General features: G+C 39.8%; 1 protein-coding gene across 3 annotated transcripts; it reads left to right on the top strand.

Annotated features, from left to right (window-relative positions):
* The first annotated feature begins 735 nt into the window (after nucleotides 1–735).
* snx4 (sorting nexin 4) lies at nucleotides 736–10130 on the top strand. 3 transcript variants are annotated; one of them, XM_054788344.1, is made up of 15 exons: nucleotides 773–922; nucleotides 1293–1393; nucleotides 1469–1593; nucleotides 1703–1844; nucleotides 2199–2348; nucleotides 3830–3877; nucleotides 3964–4019; nucleotides 4268–4340; nucleotides 4536–4597; nucleotides 4750–4815; nucleotides 4909–4998; nucleotides 6100–6199; nucleotides 6298–6443; nucleotides 7686–7800; nucleotides 9239–10130. In XM_054788344.1, the coding sequence occupies exons 3-15, from the start codon at nucleotides 1469–1471 to the stop codon at nucleotides 9284–9286; spliced, it is 1221 nt and encodes a 406-aa protein (XP_054644319.1). In that variant the 5' UTR covers nucleotides 773–922; nucleotides 1293–1393; the 3' UTR covers nucleotides 9287–10130. The 3 variants fall into 3 exon arrangements, with proteins under 3 accessions (XP_054644320.1, XP_054644318.1, XP_054644319.1); XM_054788343.1 differs by lacking the exon at nucleotides 1293–1393 and having other exon boundaries at nucleotides 757–922; nucleotides 9239–10129; XM_054788345.1 differs by lacking the exons at nucleotides 1293–1393; nucleotides 9239–10130 and having other exon boundaries at nucleotides 736–922; nucleotides 6298–6462.
* The last annotated feature ends 1192 nt before the right edge of the window (nucleotides 10131–11322 follow it).

Genomic DNA, 11322 nt, shown 5'->3' with positions numbered 1-11322 from the left:
AGTAAAAATTGACATTTACTCACATTACTGTAATGGCTGTTGTGTATTTTTACTTTTTTAAGCCGTTTGTTTTATTTGTACTTGTGCTTTTACTGAAAGGGACTGTTTGCAACCGTTAAGCGGTTGCCTCAAGGGCACTGACTTTCAAAGGTACTGCTAGACAAAACTAGAAGCTAACCTACGATCAAACTAAGCTATTTATTGTGTTTTTAAGGGCCAAATGTTGCTCTGCAAAAATTAAAGGTATCTTCTGGAAGTATAGGTAGGCAAACCAAATAAAGAGCATCGACAGACACTTATTTCATGCATTTTATTTTAATATATGATCATGAAAAGGAACAATTATTGTTTGATTTGGTAAAAAAGCACACACAGTGCAATAGAAAGTATGCACGTTAAGATAGTGAAAGTAATATTTATACTGTATTGTTTTGGCATTGTTGTCTTGACAGTGACTTGCAACACTGAATGGCAACATTGCAACACAAAAAAGCCTAATAATACCCCCCAGAAATGTATAATGAGCTCATGGTATAATATACATTTATGCATTTATGCTTTAGGTAAAAATGATATAATTCACATTTTAATTTGTATTTATTCTCATTAAATCTAGTGGAAAGTGGTAAACTCAGAATAATCTACAACTGACCAAATTCATTATGAAAAAGTGATGATTAGAAAGTCCCTATTAGTTTAGTAAATGACCGTTAACCGGTTCCTGGATCAATGAATAAGACAGCAGTACGCATGCGCACAGGAGCCACCTCCCTTCCCGACGCCAGCTCAGCTGACCACAGTAGGCAGCAGGCAACAGCAACAACTGATGATGATGGCAGACTCTGGAAGTCATGAAGAAGTGGCAGTAATCGGCAACACCGACATTACGCCCACAGAATCAGAGAACAACATCATCAACACGGTAGTAAAAGCGTTTATGTTCATTTCTGTGGCGCACATTTCAATTGCACTGCAATCAACTTAAAGCCCGTTAGCCCGTATAAGCTAGCAGTAAGCGGCTAAGCCAAAGATATATTTGCTGACACATTTTTAATGGCGAAACGGCTGTGTGCATTTGACGACACTTTTATAGTTATGGTTGTAAGCTATGAAGAACATGTTGCATTTGGCGGCGGCGACGCTCTATACTGTTGTAAACTTCAGTCGCCGTGCTAGCTTGTTAGCTAGCTTACACACTGAGCGGTTATTTACTGGAAATTCTCACGGCTCAACTGGATTGCAGTGATCTGTAGTATAAAATGATTTCTTCTGACTACATTTCTTTTTGGCAGAAATCGCGGATAAAGAGGAAGGGTTCTCGAGTCTTGTGACTTACCTATGCTTGACACAACTCTGTGAATAGACGATCTCTGTTAGCAGCTGCCTTTGCATCGTCTGTAACCCCTCATGGTCATACCTTATCATTTTATGTTTTCACTCATACGCTAAGTATGTATTGTCCTTGCAGATGGTGGAAAAGGGGACCTCGCTGTTGAAAAAAATAGAGATAAATGTAGCAGAGGCTGAGAAGAGAACCGGCAAGAACACAGTCAACATGCAGGAAACCTATACAGTCTACCTCATAGAAACACGGTAGGTCTTAGATAAGCAACATTGTTCAGCCGATCATATCTCAACAGTGACATTCTTGCTGTGTTGTGTGTTCAGAAGGGCCGCAATGTGTTCATGTTGTTGTCTGCAGGCCAGCTGAAACAGTGGCAGACGCGTCATCGCCCACCACACCTGACTGTCTGTGGAGAAGATACAGTGAGTTTGAGCTGCTCAGAACATACCTCCTGGTCACCTACCCTTACGTCATCATCCCTCCGCTACCGGAGAAAAGGGTGAGTGATACGCAGGTGGAAGGAGAAATGCTCATTAAATAAAATGTAGAGGTGTTATGATTGACTCAGTTGACGAGACGAGACGATACACGGTATTGGGTATTTTAACGTTACTGTTTTAACATTAATGTGCAGTTCCAATCTTGGCTTGTGCATTGCCACTTCCGTATTGCGTGTATTAGCATTCACGGTACCGATGCCGTAGTTCGCAGTCTGATAGACTTCTGGCTGTTCCCGGCTGCGAGACAGCATTTCGCTAAACGAGAAATATCGTCACGTTTTAGTCGTGAGATCTCATGACACCCCTAGTGAAATGACATTGTTTCAATATATGAGCGTGGGATACATTTGTAGGCGGAGTTTGTGTGGCACAAGCTGTCGGCAGACAACCTGGACCCGGACTTCGTCGAGCGGCGGCGAGTTGGCCTGGAAAACTTCCTGCTGCGTGTGATGTCACATCCTGTCCTTTGCAAAGACAAGATATTTTTTCTCTTTCTCACAGAGGTTTGTATCAGCGTGAAATGCTCAGCTCGCACCTTTTCATAGAAGCACATAGAAGCAAAGTCAAACTAGACAAAGTCTTTTATTACCTTACCTCGCACTAAAGCACACACGCTCATTCCACCTTTCAGTCACGGATGGTGTAGAGCTCAGGTATTCACTTTCAATTCTAAGCGGTCCAGAGACACAAAATCCTCCAATCTGATCAATCTGTACCTGGTCTGGTCTGGACTGGGACTGCGGTCCATCGGTTAGTGATCCCTGGTGTAGACTTCCTTTGCAGGCAGCGCAGGTTCAGTTCCACTCAGACAAAATGTCCTGAGACAATGGTTGTTGTTTGTTTACAACAACCATTTGCATACAGGCTCGTTATGAACAAGTTCGACTGTAATTTAAGTTGGTTTATTGTGTGAGTCGGAACTTTAAGTTGGTTTATTGTGTGAGTCGGAACTGATCTCGAAATAATACCTAAATTAACTACCAAGTAGACAGAACCCAAGAAGGACTTCTAAAATACGGTAATAAAAAGATTACATACAGTGGTACCACGTCAGTTTTTACGTATTCATTTGTTTTCAAAGTTCAGATGAAAGCTAAAAAGTATGAAAACCAAAGCAAATTTTCCCATAGGAAATTATGTAAATCCAATTAATCTGGTCTAGACACACAAAATATTAAAAAAAAAGATACATTTTGTAGAGAATAATTATGATTTTACATGCAGAAAGCAATACAGAATAATTATAAATGATGAATTAAATGGGTAAATGAACACTTATACCTCCTATTGAAGACTCTTGTTGGTGAAGATAGTGAGAGGGGAGGGGGTAGGGGAGAGCCTTTACGCCTTTACCCCTTTCATCCTGTTGTCATCATCGCAGCTCCGAATCCATATTTATCTGTTAGATATAGTAGATATATTAAAATATTAAACAACACAACACAATGAACAAAATACATCACCAGAGATGCTGATTATTTATAGACAAAATCCATCCTCCTTTCCAGATCACTACAGACTATTAGTGCAACAGTTTTGCACTAATCAACTAATCAAAGGATGGAAAACCTGTAAAGATACAAATCTGTAATCTGATTGGTTAAAGAAATAGCGCCGCTATGAACAGCACTCCTGATTCTGATGGCCCTGGGCAGATTAGATTGATATGGAAACACATAGAAGCTGGGCAAAAAAACTTACTGGAGGCTGTGCAGCCAAGAAACCTGCCAAGGAACAACGATGTTAGACTGTTGGGAATAAATTCATGCAATTTCATGGAACAAATGCTAGAATTTAAGTTGTAAATGTAGGTCAGTGCTTCTCGTAGTGTTTAAGCCAGCAGAGAAAGCATTGCTGGTCCTGATAGCCCACCACCTATATATTATAAGCCTGCATGAACATCCTGTTACCAATATAACCCCTTGTGGTTGTTTGTAGTATTGCAAATGCTTCTGTTTTTATCTGTCAATCAATTTTCCTTCAGGAGAAAGGATGGAGGGATGCAGTTTTGGAGACAGGTTTCCAAGACAAGGTACTACTGTGCTGTTCTGGAAACCTTAGTAAAGTTACTGCAAAGTGAAACTTTCTGTTTGTAAAAGTATCTGTCCTCCTCGTTAGGCTGATTCCAGGTTGAAGTCCCTGAGTGCCATGTTTAGAGTCAAGAACCCCGATAAGTAGGTGTACCTTCTTATCTTCCTCACTGCATTTTTAAAAAAATATACAAGGATACGTGTGTGAATATAGTACCGTGATTAACTTACTGGATTAGCCTTTTAATAAAGACAATTTCCTGGTTAAAAAGTCATTTCAGGTCAGGCGCTATTTATTAGGTGAACTGATCCGTTTTATTTTGAATACATTCGATTAAAATCATTTTTCCACAATCGTAAACTGCTGGCACACATTTTGCTGCATTTTCTAGGCGGTTTACAGCGCTGAAACAATACAGCGATGAACTGAATGCTGTCATCTCTCAGCTTCTCAGGGTGAGAGCGGTGAGTATTGGCCCACACACAAAGTCGAATCTACATGTATGTTAATCGCTCTTATGCAGCATTGCTATTGTTGTGCACTCTGAGGTGTTTGCTTTAGTGCAGAAGAGGTTGCTACAATATAATCTGTTATCAGACATTTACAACTGAGCAAACTCCACTCCTGTGCTCATTTTAGTAGTTGACTGTTTATTCCAGAGAGTCGCAGACAGACTGTATGGGGTCTACAAAGTCCATGGTAACTATGGTCGAGTTTTCAGGTGAGGAAGTCTTTGTGTGTATTTTTAGTTACGGCCACCAGAGGGTGCTACATTGACGCAAATCACATAAAGTACAAAGCTGCACTGGGTTATGTGTTGTGGTCATTTGATTAAACATACTGTAAATAGCAAGTCATATCTTGTGTCTCCAGTGAATGGAGCGCTATAGAAAAAGAGATGGGAGATGGGCTACAGAGTGCTGGTCACCACATGGACACGTAAGTAACGGGCGCCACCATTCTCAACTCAGTTATGGTCGCCTTCGCATGGGAAATAGCAAAAATGTGATACGTTTTGGTGTCTGTGGTCAGCTATGCTGCTTCAATTGATGACATTTTGGAGGAAGAAGAGCACTATGCAGACCAGCTGAAGGAATATCTCTTCTACACTGAAGCTGTCCGGTAAGTTGGTCACAAGATTACAATAAAAAAACAATGTCCTTTGTGTTGTACTTTTTCCTGAATCTACTTCTGATGTGCGCTATCAGCTTTTAAAACCATTATTTGGTGGAAATCATATTCAATGTCGTTTTTCTTCTGGATGACCAGCCCTTTACAGTCGTTAAAGATACCGGCTTTTGTTGGTTAATAAACCCCTTGGAGCCATTGTTTGTACATCTGAGCCGCCACTATTTTTTTAGTGATGTCAGAGTAGTGATGTCATGACATTTGGTAAGGACAAATCTACAGATAGTTTACCAAATCCAGCTTCATTCTTACTTCCAGGTGTGCACAAACTACAGTTAAATCTAAACTTAAAAAAAGAATAGATATAAAAGGTTATCGGTATCAGCTTTGAGATACAGGATGTTAACAGTATCGGTATCAGCTCGGGAAAAAAAATATCGTCCATCCCTACTAATAACTATTTGCATGTCAACTATGGCACAAATCTCAGCAGTAGGCTGTTTTTTCATTGAATATATGCTAATAACTGCTTAGCATATCTTGACCTGCATTGGATGGACTTGTGTGTTTAATAAACAAAAAATGAAGAATATCAAAGTGGCCCCTGCAGAAAAAGTCTGGACACCCGTGTCCTAGGCAAGCGAATTGAAATAGGCTTCATGTAGAAAAAATTAATATTTATTTCTCTAAATTCCAACAACATTCAAACGCATTTAGATTTTCTTACCAAATTCACAAAGCTTGACAAATGTTGAATATGTGATACGACACATGTAAAGTTGGCAGCCCAGCCCCTCAGCCAAACACGCCGTTGCTTGTCTTAAAGAAACATTAAACTAAATTAAAAGTAAAACATTAAACTAACTTAGTTTTCTTGTTAAAATTTGAGAATTGGCTAAGTTATCAGACAACAAAATCATTATAAACTTCAAATAGTATCTAATTCACTTCAGTTAGTTGCTGAGTGACCTGTCAAAACACCTCCGATGTTATTTGAAGTTCTATTTGAGGACTAAATAAACAACTGTGGCCATTTATTTGAAGAAATGTGGTGGAGGATGACCACAATGTGCGTTTTTTTGTCTTTTGTCTTAGGTCAGTGTGTAGGAAACATGAGCTGATCCAGTACGAGTTGGAAGTAGCAGCTCAGGATCTCGCTTATAAGAAGCAGCAGAAAGAGGAGCTGGCCACTGGGGTAACACGCCGCTTCATTCTGTTGCTACATTTATACAGCATCAGAATTGGGAGCTACTACTGTTAACTACTTTTGCTTTTGTTTGTGTGCCTCTTTAGATGGTGCGCGTTTTCTCCCTAAAGGGAATGACCAGTAAACTGTTTGGCCAGGAGAGCCAGGAGCAGAGGGAAAGCAGGCTGGCAGCCTTGGAGCAAAGCATCCAGGAAGGAGAGCAAATACTGAAAGAGAAGAACATGGAGTGCCAGTGAGCTTTCACCTCCAGTGTACATTCTTTTTAAAGTCAACAATAGACTTTTGCTTTAACAGGGCTAAGACCTATCATTTATACTGGGTGGTTGTTTATTGTCATACTAACTAGCTCAGGGGTGCGCACTTCTTCAGCCTGCAAGCTACTATTAAAAATATGTGCATACAGTGTTCCCTCATTTAACGCGGGGCTTAGGTTCCAAAAAATACCAGTGTTAACTGAAATCCGTGTAGTAGAAGTTGATTTTTTTTTTTTTCATTTTTAATATGTTTTTTCGTTCATTACATATTTTTTTGTTTATAGGATATGTCTTCGTTTATTATATATGTTTTAAGGCTGTAAAACCCCTCACCACACACTTTATACACTTTTCTCAGACATGAGAAAATACAGTATATAATATATACTATAATACAGTATATGTACATACTGTGTGTGTATATATATATATATATATATATATATATATATATAAGGCCTTAAAAGCGCGGATCACGCCTTGGTCCATGGGCTGAATCAGCGATGTAGTGTTTCCAAAATAAGTCTGTCTCAGCCGTATTAAAAACTTATATCCACCTTCCTGGATGATGGCTTTAAATTTGCTCATGTTTGCCTCTGCCACGGCATCCGCAGAGGTGGCCTCTCCGTGGTCTTGCTGCGGACAGTTAAAGCCCTTTTTGCATCCTTTTGCATCCTCGTATTATGCAAAAAACAATTCAGCCAAAGTCAAGGCAACATATTAAAAAGGTTTCACATTTTCCAATTAATCATGAAAGTTAGTTTAAGAAACGGAAGTGTAGAAAACATGCATTTCTATAGTGGAGTTCAGGATGTGAAGCAAAGCCATCATACAATTGATTTTTTTTCCACATAACTTGCCGCTACAAGTGAACGGGTAACTTTTGTTATAGATATAGGCATCTTACCGCTCAAGTTAGTTCATCCGTAAATGAAGATGAAAGTTGCATCCCTGTGTGTAGCGTGAGACGCCTGTTCACCACTTCATCTTTGCCGCGGGGCAGCAAGAGCGTATCAGAAGGGGGAGGTTAATGTCAGCTGACTGATGTCATTTGACATCTACAACGTGACGTTTATGCGATCAAACCAGACACTACCGTCGCCACTTTGCGATCGACGTAATGGGCACCCCTGAACTAACTTATAAATCAAGCCAAGTTCTTCATTCTGTGTTTGCCTGAACTGTTTCTGTTGATCTCCATCATCTGCTCTTGTCTTCAGAGAGTTTGTACAAACAGCCTGGGAAGATATCGAGCGTTTTAAGGAGCAGAAGGACAGAGATCTGCGTGAGGCACTCATCAGTTATGCCATCATGCAAATTAGCATGTGTAAGAAGGTAGGCGTGGCTGGGAGTGTTAATCAGTAGTTTGTTGCCTAGTCACACAGAGTATTGGCTATATCTACACGACTGCTTGAGATCCAATACAAGAGCTTAATCCGAAAATGTGAATAATAATGCTCGTAAAATGTACGTATTTGGAAAATAAAAACATGGCAATGATAACTACCTTGACTAGGACTAATACCCCCATAGAGATCCAATCAGCAATCACAAGGTCAGTTCATAGATGACATCGTTCATTCACAGATACCAAAGAACTTCACTGGTAGCCAAAACAGCGTAAAATGAATTATAATACTGTATGTCAGTTTGCTGGGATAGGCTGCAGCTCAGATTACCGGTAGAGTGAATTCATTAGTGATGTCCCCATCCTGTATTGATATCTGATGTAAGGCCAATATCAGCAAACAATATTGGATTATATCGTCCTGCATTTCAAATCTCTGATATCAGCACTCAGATACAAGCAGTCGATTCCAGACACTGACCCAGTGTGTCCATCCAGCAGCGACGATCATGACAACAGTGTTTGGTAGCATGCTAACAAAGTAGCAAGGAGCGACAATGATGTCAGCTGTGTGGTAGTAATAAGACGTTGCAGCTGGCCGCAGTACTACAGTATATACAAGAATATGCCCCCCTCCAATTTGAAATACTATTGACAAACTGATAATGTCTATTTATTTATCTCTACTGTACACACTGAACCCGAAACTGAAACCAGCAAAATGCAACAAAATGGAGAGCAGAGAAGCATACAAGCGTATTCAAGAGTCAAACTGCATGCTGAGTATGACAAATTCATACATGTTGGCAGATCTGCGCCAATATTGAACGTCCTCCCTGCCTCTTAGGCCCCCCTATTTGATAATATATAAATATAAATACCGCCCCACTATTTGAAAAGGACTGCACTACATTGTGGATAAAGCTACACCCCACATGCATGAAGAAGCAAGCGTCAAGTTTTATCTTATCTACTGTTGCTGCCTATTGTTCTCTGTTTAGTGATATCACTTGACCAAGCTTTTTCTAAGATTACAAAATAACTAAAAAAAGCATGTGTGAGTTGTGCTTATCTAATATTCCAAACTACAAAATAAATATGATTTGTGTTGATATCAAATCAATGTCGGTATTGATATTCAAGGCTGAAATATTGATATCGGATTGGAAGTGGAAAAGTTGTGTCGGGACACCCCTAGAATTAATTATCAAAATATTTGGGGAAAAGATAAACGTCTTACGCCTGTCCTTGTCTGTAATTGAGTAAACCCTGGGCACTATATGTGGAAATATGCCACCTCTTGTATTGGATCTCATTAGGTTTAGCAGGTGTTCAGTACCTAATGTGACCAGTGTGTGTTCATCTTGTTTTTTTGCTGGTTCCACTGCTTTTCTTCAAATTTCTCTTGTTCTGTCACTGCCTCAGGGAATCCAGGTGTGGTCCAATGCCAAGGAGTGTTTCAACAAAATGTGAGCCACTCTGATGCCAATCACAGGTCCCCCCACTTTCCACTCAAAAAAAAACAAAACAAAAAAAAAACAGACGATGATCCGATGGAATGTTCAGACTGGTTCCAGACTGGTCAGTTTATACATTGCAGCCTTATGGAGGTGGACCGTGACGGCACAAATACTTGGACTTGACTGTGTTTGACATGCTAATTGAAAGCTAATAACGCACAATTTTTGTGAAAGCTTGAATCATTCAATGATTGATCTTCAGTTCTCAATCAAATCTTGTCAGCATGATGCAGAATCACATCCTGCTTGGTTGTACGGCTAACTGCATACGCCCCACATACGGTACTAGTAACATGTGACTCTTCATCCCTCCTGACCCATAAATAACACAATGAATATTTGGAAAGATGAAACAAATGTTCGTTGTAGATAACAGACTGTGGAATGTTATTTTCTTGCACGTGATGCCTCAGAAGTTCCATTTGGGGTTTTCACATAATAAACTGCAGTTGAGTCGAATAAGTAAACACTTGAAAAGAAATACTGATTTTTGTTGCTCAACACCTGTCATTACATTGGCTCAGATAAGAAGGAGTAAAAGTAAAGGACTTTTAATAACATGCAAATAAAAAGCAGTGAGAGAATGTTGGACAATGAAAAAAGTGTCCCATCCATCAAATGCCCAACTGTACAGCACATGGTAACAAATCAAATCTGAAGCAGCAAACCCATTTTGAAGCTCAACGTATTATTTAAAATCGGTTTGTTCAATGGGAGGCATTTTTATGTTGTTGTTATCCTTCTCGTAAAACACTAATAAACATTTTTGCTGAAAACCCCCCCAAAACTAAACACCTCCTTGTGTTCTCCATTCTGAATAATGCACTTGGGTAAGCTGGTAGTTAAAGATCCATAATCTGCAAAATGGTCAGATTTATGGTCTGATACACTGCTGATATTTCCAATCACGTTGGTTTTTGCATCGTAAGATACGTACAGTTGCATTTTACATGCAGTGAATGGAATAAAGGCTTTGAAACCTTGAGTATCTTTGAAGAGGAGTGGACAGACCTCCACCAAAGCCAAACTACCCTAAACATGTTTGTTTGAAAACAAAACAGAAAAATATATGTTTGTAATGGTGCACAATTGCAATCATACTTATTAGTTTATTCATATTTTGTTATTACGATATTGGCGTCAAGTGTTCCCGTCACATCCAGCAGAGGGAACTGTGCTTAAGAAAACAGCTTGCTCTTGGTGTTATCGACGTGATAATGTGAATTACCCCCACCTACAGTACTGGATTGGAACTGCACCATTGGGCGCTACCCAAATTTCCAGTGAAACAAGTACCTGTAATATTAATTTTTCACTGCCGCTTGCCCTCACTAGGGTCGTGGGTATGCTGGAGCCTATCCCAGCTGACTTTGGGCGAGAGGCAGGTTACACCCGGTCGCCAGCCAACCGCAGACAAGTAATATTTAGGATTTTTAAAAATATCTATTGGACCGGGCAGCACGTGTGCAGTGGTTACGCCAGGGGTGTACAAATTGCCGCCCGCAGCTTGTGTTTTATTGGCCGGATGTAAAAAATTAAACCAAAAATGGGAAAAATAAAGCAAGACAACACAAAGCTTTGTCTTTAAAAAAATATATACGTTTTATTTAGCTTTCATACAGAATTTAAAAATAGATTAAAATGTTGAAGTGGAAAAAGTGTGGACACCCCTGGGTTATGCTATCATTAGCGTCATAAATCAGTTGTACTGTAATTTTGTAAAATTTATGGCGAAGTGTTTTTGTTAGGTTTTTTTTTTTTTTTGTAATTCCAACTCTTCAAAAGTCACATTTCTTCTGGGAGTCCTGCTCATGCCTTTCCAGATAGACGTCTCTCAGGTCTGGCGGCTCTGGTAGCCTGGTCAACTTTACCCATGAACCTGCAGCATTTCTCTTATACAGGTTTTGGAATGTGTGCCATTTTTATTTTGCATGGTTGTGCTTATGTGGAAGCGTTTGGTGCCCCCTGTCGGTCAGACGCAGTTAAACA

The sequence above is a fragment of the Dunckerocampus dactyliophorus genome, chromosome 9 (genome assembly GCF_027744805.1).
Source record: "Dunckerocampus dactyliophorus isolate RoL2022-P2 chromosome 9, RoL_Ddac_1.1, whole genome shotgun sequence".
NCBI classification, from domain to species: Eukaryota; Metazoa; Chordata; class Actinopteri; order Syngnathiformes; family Syngnathidae; genus Dunckerocampus; species Dunckerocampus dactyliophorus.
Note: the sequence above shows the minus strand (reverse complement) of the source record. Positions and strands in the feature narration are given on the sequence as shown.

What these genes read in the sequence shown, in the direction of transcription:
- snx4 (XM_054788343.1), top strand. Translation starts at nt 827, where the DNA reads ATGATGATGGCAGACTCTGGAAGTCATGAAGAAGTGGCAGTAATCGGC. An exon ending in AGAACAACATCATCAACACG is followed by an intron (nt 923 to 1,468) that starts GTAGTAAAAGCG and finishes TTGTCCTTGCAG; the next exon opens with ATGGTGGAAAAGGGGACCTC. An exon ending in TTCTACACTGAAGCTGTCCG is followed by an intron (nt 4,999 to 6,099) that starts GTAAGTTGGTCA and finishes CTTTTGTCTTAG; the next exon opens with GTCAGTGTGTAGGAAACATG.